Source organism: Oncorhynchus masou, chromosome 3 (assembly GCF_036934945.1).
Source record: "Oncorhynchus masou masou isolate Uvic2021 chromosome 3, UVic_Omas_1.1, whole genome shotgun sequence".
Classification (NCBI taxonomy): Eukaryota; Metazoa; Chordata; class Actinopteri; order Salmoniformes; family Salmonidae; genus Oncorhynchus; species Oncorhynchus masou.
In genome coordinates this window covers 37,383,509-37,392,527 of record NC_088214.1, presented here as the reverse complement: position 1 = coordinate 37,392,527, position 9,019 = coordinate 37,383,509, and the positions used below count along the sequence as shown (strand labels likewise).

At 43.6% G+C, this 9,019-nt stretch overlaps 1 protein-coding gene across 1 annotated transcript; it reads left to right on the top strand.

The window, feature by feature from the left end:
- The first annotated feature begins 1,631 nt into the window (after positions 1 to 1,631).
- On the top strand, positions 1,632 to 9,019 carry LOC135515891 (AP-2 complex subunit mu-A-like). Its single transcript, XM_064939725.1, has 12 exons — positions 1,632 to 1,852; positions 2,783 to 2,919; positions 5,654 to 5,919; positions 6,026 to 6,108; positions 6,242 to 6,247; positions 6,371 to 6,506; positions 6,648 to 6,792; positions 7,755 to 7,880; positions 8,028 to 8,163; positions 8,373 to 8,470; positions 8,561 to 8,672; positions 8,777 to 9,019. The coding sequence occupies exons 2-12, from the start codon at positions 2,846 to 2,848 to the stop codon at positions 8,909 to 8,911; spliced, it is 1,317 nt and encodes a 438-aa protein (XP_064795797.1). The 5' UTR covers positions 1,632 to 1,852; positions 2,783 to 2,845; the 3' UTR covers positions 8,912 to 9,019.

The window sequence follows — 9,019 nt, the reverse complement described above, 5'->3', positions numbered from 1 at the left end:
GTTTTTATCGCTGTGTGGCACGTTCGTACAGTAGATGAGGGGAATCCAATCGAAGTGTACTCTTAAATTGTACACTGAACAAAAACAAATGTAACATGCAACAATTTCACATATTTTACTTAGATTGTATAATGAAACTCAGTCAATTGAATTAAATTCATTAGGCCCTAATCTATGGATTTCGCATGACTGGGAATATTTGTTGGTCACAGATACTTTAGGGAAAATAGGAAGAAAAAAGTAGGGGCGTGTATAAGAACTAGTCAGTATCTGGTGTGACCTCAATTTGCCTCATGCAGCACGACCCATCACCTTCACATAGTTGATAAAAAGTGTTGATCGTGGCCTGTGTAAATGTTGTCCCACTGTGCAAAGTTACTGGATATTGGTAGTAATTGGAACACGCTGTCTCAGAGTATTCCAAACATGCTCAATGGGTAACATGTCTGGTGAGTATGCAGGCCATGGAAGAACTGGGACTGCTTCCAGGAATTGTACAGATCCTAGCATTATGTAGAGGTGGTGGCGGCGGATGAATGGCACGACTGTGGGGCTCACTGTATCTCGTCACGGTATCTCTGTGCATTCAAATTGTCATTGCTAAAATGCAGTTGTGTTCATTGTCGTAGCTTAAGTCTGCCCATACCATAACCCCACCATTGGGCACTCTGTTCACAACATTGACATCAGCAAACCGCTCACCCACACTACGCCATACACGCTGTCTGCCATCTGCCCCGTACAGTTGAAACCAGGATTCACACATGAGGACCACACTTCTCCAGCGTGCCAGTGGCCATCGAAGGTGAACATTGGCCCACTGAAGTCTGTTACGACCCTGAATCGCAGTCAGGTCGAGACCCTCGTGAGGATGACAAGCATGAAGATGAGTTTCCCTGAGATGGTTTCTGATGGTTTTCTTGTGCAGAAACGCTTCGGTTGTGCAAACCCAGTTTCATCAGCTGGTCTCAGACGATCCCGCAGGTGAAGAAGCCAGATGTTGAGGTCATGAGCTGGCGTGGTTACACGTGATCTGCGGTTGAGGCCGGTTAGGCATACTTCCAAATTCTCTAAAACGACATTGGAGGCTGCTTACGGTAGAGTAATAAACGTTATTTTTCTTGCAACAGTTTGGTTGACATTCCTGCAGTCAGCATGCCCCCTCAAACCTTGGGATATTTTGTTACAACTGCACGTGCTAGTAGCGTTTTGTGTCCCCAGCACAAGGTGCACCTGTGTATGATTATGCTCTTTCGTCAGTTTCTTAATATGCCACACCTGTCAAGTGGGTGGATTATGTGGCAAATGAGACATGCTCACTAACTGGGAAGTAAGCAAATTTGAGCGAAATACGTTTTTTTCTGCATGTGGAACATTTCTGGGATCTTTTATTTCAGTTTATTTAACATGGGATGCCAAGTTACACATCAAAATAGTTAGCGTCATATTATGGTCATTCCTCCCCTTCACACCAGGGCTGCCAATAATATGGTTGCTGTAAGAGTGACATAAATGGGGGGGGTATTGGACCTGTGAAAAAGCAATAGGTACCCACTTTCATGAGACACATTAGTTGAATGGTTGCGACCACAGCCATAACGAAAGATCATTTAAATCGTATTTTAATGCGTTTTTTCCCTCCCTGCTCCATGTATTCAATGTGCAGCATTTTGAAATGTGGCTGTTAAGTGCGGATTTACTTCCGGGCTATTATCAGATCATTTTCTGTATGTTCCTAGACGGTGGTCAGCTGATGTAGATGAGTGTGAACTGCAGAATTACCTGGTGTGTGTGACCCAGAAATATCTCCGAGAATAAAGGGCCGTGAACCAAGGTGTGAGAGAAGACTCCGGTAAGATGATAATTATATTGAAGACTACTCAGCATATTTAACAGTAAAAACGGTATAGCTAGTTGAGCGTTTATACAAGCTAGACAATAGTTAGCCAATTAGGCTGACTAGGTTCTGTCTATTTTGCTAGTTAATTACCTTGCTAACTAGTTCTCCTAGTTCTGCAGCTCAATAGTTGGTTAGCTCCCCATCGTATTTTTTCCCCAGGGCGAAGATCAACCACCCACAAAAGTTACTTCTGAAACCATAACTAACGTCAGCTAAGGAGAATATCAACAATGTATGAACTTGTCGAGATGGTTAGCTATCTTTTCCGGTGAGGCAGGCAGACATCTTGGGGCAATAAAATAGCAATTAAACCTGCTAAGTGACAGACCATGTCAGGGAACACCAACAACATTCCCCTCTCGTGGATGGGAAATTAATTTGCTAATCCAGCTATGTGTGTGTCCAGTTAATAAGTAAAGAAGCCATGTTGTGCTGGAATGGGGAAACTGTCTTGCTTTCTGTTCTACTGTAGTACTATACCAGGAAGTCACACACAGCTGGAATTCCAGGCATGTCTTTCATTTCATAGTATTCATACGCCTCATCATATTATAAACTATAACAAATCAATAATACATTATTTGGCATAATCAGGAAATTGTCTATTCCTTTTCCCAATACCAGAAACCCTCCATAATGAACCTGAAACCACACCCATAGTCATAGCTAGCTACTACTGGAGTTTTGTAACATTTACGAGCTTTAATAGTTACCATTATACAGCTAACCTACCCAGCATGACTACTTTAGGATTTGTGTGTGTACATCACCGTTGTGACTGACTTATTCACCACTGTGGGATCCTTGATATCTGGGTAATTCAGAATCATCTTTATTCTACATTTGCATGTACCGGGAATTTGACCCGGTGGAATGTAATAGCACCCTCTCAATCAGACGGAGTTCGTTTTCACCATGGCCAGTTTGGACTAAGGAACAGCCACGATGATCGGAGGACTGTTCATTTACAACCACAAAGGGGAGGTCCTTATCTCCCGTGTCTACCGCGATGATATAGGGTAAGTGAGGTGGTAATTGGTTTGGGGAGTTTTTAAGGAGGTTCTATTACAATGCCGTCATAAGGGAAGACGGAGATGGGAAGTGGTGTCCACCTGGTTGGCCTGAAGTAAGTTGGGGAGATGATTCTGTTAGGGGTTCAATGTAACTACGTAGGTATTGAACTTACTCCTTAGGTCATTAGCACAGTGCACCCACCAAACAAAATTACTGAGCTAATAGCTAGGCTATAATCATCTTGGAGATAATGGCTGTTGTATCAGGTCTTAGACAATGCAATATTTCTGCAGTAGCCAATGAGTGAACCCTTTTTTTCCATGAACTCTTTTGACTCATCATATACACTGCTGTTACTGTTTATTGTCTATACTGTTGCCTCATCACTTTATCTCTACCTAGATACAGTATGTACATATATCTCAATTACCTCGTACACCTGCACATCGACTTGGTACTGGTACCCTGTGTATTTAGACAAGTTATGGTTAGTCGTTGTGTATTTATTCTTCTCGTTATAATTTTTCAATCATTTCCCCTTTTCCCCCTCTGTTGTTGGGAAGGGCCCGTAAGTAAGCATTTCACTGTCAGTTTAGGAAGCATATTTGAACATTTGATTAGATTTTCTCACCCAGCTATCTAACCCCACCACTACATCTAGGGTTGATGATCTTGCTTGGCACTACAAAAATAATGCCAAGATTTTCCAGACACAAGATTTGTTGAAGCATTCAAATTGCCTTAGATTAGACTCCACACTCTCTTAAATTCAACCACTATTGGTGGGAAAAGTAATTAATTTAACTAATTTAGACTGCATTTGGCGGTTTACTACCGTGGTATGGCCTTTTAAACACCATGTTACTCTATCTGTGTACATGCACAAATGTCTTTGTACATTTTTGTCTCTTTCCTTTATATCATCCCTCTACCTCTTTATCCTTCTGTCATTTTCCTCCATCTTGGCCACTGTAGAAATAGGTAAGCGATGCACCAGCCTATCAAGCATGTCCCCTGACCCAAGGCAACCAATCAGTGACTCTCAACGCATGTCCTCTGACCCACAGCAACTACCTGATGACCATTTCATCATGTCACCTGACATATCAGTGACCAAAGAACACAAACTCAATTACTGCAACCAACTAATGCCTCTGAGGTGCATCTACTGTCCTCCCCTTATCCACTAGTATCTCTTCCCTCCTTACTTGACATTGCTTTCTAAAAAACAGATGGACAGACCCTGTTAAATGATCATGTATGGTACCAGTGACCCTTCCGTCCCTATCTCCATGTCTCTTTGTCCACTCTCATGGGGAGAGGTTGGCTAGTGCTGAGTCTGTCTCTGCAGAGTCCATCTAAAATTGGTTCCAGAGATTTGTATTTCTGGGAACTGGTTCCCAGAATCTGTACTGGTTTCAAATGAATAAAGGTATGATAAACTACGAGGCAGTAGCTTTATGGTCAATGTCAGTTTCACTGTCAAGCTCACAGAAGTTGTGGACCCTGCACCTGGGAATGTATTCCTGAATCTTGAACATCACTGATTGGGACTCTGCAGTCTTGTCTGGACATGCTGCCTCATCTGTAGTAAACCCTTCAGTTATTTATACATCCACACCAGATCTCTAAAGCACTCTAACTGTAACAGTATAGCTACCCGGGCTCGAACCAGGGAACCTCTGCACACAGACAAGTCACCCACGAAGCATCGTTACCCATCGCACCACAGACAAGTTAATATGCGCTGGCCTCAGCAAAGCGTACTATTAGGATGTTCGGAGGGTTACTCGTTTTTTTGGGGGGGGGGGGGGGGCATAGTCTTTAATATTCTACCAGGAACTTGAATGTCAAGTAGAAGGTCTGGAATAAAGAATATGTTAGGTAGTGTAGTTGACAAATGTTTGACAGTTGACTATTCCTCTGAAAGTCCCAGGGAGACAGTTGTACTTTATACACACTACTGGTGTGTGTACTATTAACCAAGAGCGTATTGAGTTTGCTTTTATTGTGATCAACTGCAGATGGAGGTACATCCTCTTCCACATTTACTCATAACATGAAAGCACTGCTTCTCTTCCTTGCTCTGTGTTGCCAACAAATTTTCAGGGTAAATTGCTAGAGGCAGGTTGATTTGTTGCTAAATGCCTTTGATGTCATTACGTGATAATGTAAAACTGCGTTATTACGTAGAATACACAATAACGTTACGCAAATTGACTGGCCATCTCGGCAAAAAATATGATTTGACATTTGTTCAAGTACAGACTCCCACTCTTTTCTGTACTTCTGGCTGTACAATATTGATTGAGACATGTTGATTGATGTTGTAAGTTCTGTTCAAGATCAAACATTCGTGACCATCTATATTCATTAGGTTTGGCTCGTCGAACCCGTACTACTGCTGCAGTCAGCCAACAATGATTTGCAATTTGCTGAAATTGCTGCTGGCCTGCTGCTGCTGCTTGTGCACGAACTAAGAGCCTGCTGCTGACGTCACTCACAACGCATTTTTGCAGCCAGGCACGTGTGTTGTGACAGAATCGTTTTTGTGTCATTTAGACGGAGAGTACGTGCATTTCAGCATTTGAGTCACTTTTCAAAAGTTGCTAAAAGTTCCAAATACATTTTTTAAAGTAGCTACATTTGTTGCTGGGTGCTGTTTGGAAAAAAAGTAGCAAAATCTATCAACAAAATTGCTAAATTGGCATCACAACTTGCTCTACCTTCTTTTCTCAGGCGCAACGCGGTGGACGCGTTCCGTGTGAATGTGATCCATGCCCGGCAGCAGGTGCGCTCTCCAGTGACCAACATTGCACGTACCAGCTTCTTCCATGTCAAGCGTTCCAACATCTGGCTGGCAGCAGTTACCAAGCAGAACGTCAACGCCGCCATGGTGTTTGAGTTCCTCTACAAGATGTGCGATGTCATGGCTTCCTACTTTGGCAAGATCAGCGAGGAGAACATCAAGAACAATTTTGTGCTGATCTACGAGCTGCTCGATGGTAACTGTGGCTGACCAAATTTCTCACTTATGCCATTTGATACCTATTTTTCCTGTTCGGTTCCTCTCTTACCCTCTTCATCATTTGGTTTCTTTGTTTTGTGCAGAGATCCTGGATTTCGGGTATCCCCAGAACTCTGAGACGGGATCACTGAAGACCTTCATCACTCAGCAGGGCATCAAAGGCCAGGTGAGGATGACTAGTATCTCCGTGTCACTGCCGTAACACTCTGCGATTGGCTCTTTAGCAGAACTGTGGGCCATCTGTTTTTTGACTCTCTTCTTTTTCTTTCTCTGGGATTGTGGACACGGGCCGGATGCAGCATCAGGTAATGATGAGCCTCATTTGGTTTGGGCTGTTCTATTTGGGACATTAGGCCTGGTTGCAACCATACACTGTTTTCTTTCACTTGATGTCCTGTTGATCTTTCTCTCTCTCTCTCCTTTTCCAGACAAAGGAAGAGCAGTCTCAGATCACTAGTCAGGTGACCGGGCAGATTGGCTGGCGTCGCGAAGGCATCAAGTATCGACGCAATGAGCTCTTCTTGGATGTGCTGGAGAGTGTCAACCTGCTCATGTCGCCTCAAGGTGAATGATGGTCATAACGCTTGAACGTAAACGGCCTACACAGTTGTCCTGTTGAATATGCTAAGAGGAAAAGTATCTAGGGGAGTTGTAGGAGTAATGTTGTTTCCTCGTGATTGACCCTTTCAATTTTACCCCATCTAGGTCAGGTCCTGAGCGCCCACGTGTCCGGCCGTGTGGTAATGAAGAGCTACCTGAGCGGAATGCCAGAGTGCAAATTTGGCATGAACGACAAAATTATAATTGATAAGGCGGGTAAAGGCGGGGTCACTAATGAGGCGGGAAAGAGGTGAGTAAGAGTGGCTGTTTGAACAGAGCCAGGGTTGGGGGTAGATTCCATTTAGTTTCAGGAAGTATACTGAAATTGCACATTTCATGAGGAGAATTAGAAATTTGCTTTAGTTTCTGAGTTGAAAAGCAATTCATTCCAACTCTGGACAGAGCTTGACATTAAAGGGCTGGGGCTAAATATAAGACTTGTGCTGCAGAATTGGATAAAGAATGTCTTGTATTGAGTTTAAACTTTTTCAACTCAGACTGATGGGCAATTGTGTTGATTCTGACTTAACCTTCTGTGTACAGTTTAATGTTGTTGTTTCAGACAGTTTACTGCCCAAACTGTCAGTCCCTGGACTGACTTCTATTTACAGCTTTGCTTGAGGCTTACAATTAGTTTTCCTTTCAGTGTGTCTCCTTTCTTTCTCTTTCTGTGCTGTACCTCAGTGATTTAGGGGGAGGAGGAAGGTACTGTATTGATGTCTGGCCTTACCTCCATATGTCCCGCTGTCTTGGCTATCGTGTCATTTATGGTGACTGCTTTATTAAGCATTTGAGGAGGCTCCAATATTTACTGGTATTACTATATTCATTTGTGCTTCGGCAGTCAACTCGTGTGACTGCTAATTGATACAAATCTGACTAGCCTCTTCAAATCTTTAGTGGACTGCTCAATTGGTTGTTTATTTCTTAGTCAATACTGAGTGTTGTTTGTTTACCCGCTTGACACTTAACCCTGACCCCGTCTTTGACAGTGATGGAAATGGTTAGCATCCACAGGGTTGCTGTGTTGTGGTAGCCACTGTGTCCCTTTTTGTGTGTGTGTGTGTGTTTCTGTGGTGTTGTATTAGGATGTGGGGCATGTAGAGCAGTGCATTTATATGTTTGGTTTGTGTGTTCGTTTGAGTGTGTCAGTATGACCGGGTGGGTATGCGTGGATGGACGTTCAACTCTCTTCTCCCTCTGCCCCTGTAGTACCAGTGGAAAGCAATCTATAGCCATCGACGACTGTACGTTCAACCAGTGTGTGCGTCTCAGTAAGTTTGACTCGGAGCGCAGCATCAGCTTCATCCCTCCGGATGGAGAGTATGAGCTCATGAGGTAAGTGTGTCACAGGCTAAGCTTCAAAACTATATTGACCCTGTGCATGTGCTCACATGTTTTGTATTTGTCTGTATGCATTGTGTCCAATGATTGAGCCATTCCCCCTGCTTGACATGAGTTGTGTGGTTTTACCCCTGTGTCTAGATACCGAACCACTAAAGACATCATCCTACCTTTCCGAGTCATTCCGCTGGTCCGGGAAGTGGGCCGCACCAAGCTGGAGGTCAAAGTGGTCATCAAGTCCAACTTCAAACCCTCGCTATTGGCCCAGAAAATTGAGGTCTCTTCAATTTTTTTTTCTGTCACTTTGTTTGAAACTGGTCTTTCATGCGATCTTGGGGTAAATTGTAATCTTTTTGAAGTTAGTATGTTTTGTATCATAACCCTTTGTTTATGCTCAGTCTGTTAATTGTAGTTGTTCTTACAAGTTCACGTTTAGTCTGCTGCATGAGACTTTATCATGTTATGACTTGTTTACCGTTGCTCCAGGTGCGCATTCCCACGCCGCTCAACACCAGCGGTGTCCAGGTGATCTGCATGAAGGGTAAGGCCAAGTACAAGGCCAGCGAGAACGCCATCGTATGGAAGTGAGTTATGTCAATCATCTCCATCACAGTACCCCCTTTTCAATTTTGAATGACCCTTTCCGATGTTGAATATCTGTTTCCTACATGGAGGATTAAGCGCATGGCTGGGATGAAGGAGTCTCAGATCAGTGCTGAAATCGAGCTGCTGCCCACCAACGATAAGAAGAAGTGGGCGCGTCCTCCCATCTCCATGAACTTTGAGGTATGGCTGCAGGCACACGCAATGATCATTTTGAGCATTTCAGTTTACCGTATTAAAATGCAGTTGCATACGACTCCTAACCTGGATATCTTTGTCACCCTCAGGTTCCATTTGCCCCCTCTGGGCTGAAGGTGCGCTACTTGAAGGTGTTTGAGTCCAAGCTGAACTACAGTGACCATGACGTTATCAAATGGGTGCGCTACATTGGCCGAAGTGGCATCTACGAGACTCGCTGCTAATGTTAGCGACCAGTATACCAAGCAATCTCCCTCTGTTCCTCTGTCCGCCATCTCAATCTCTCCCCTTTATTCAATGTTGGGGATGAATAAAAATGTTTTTATAACGCA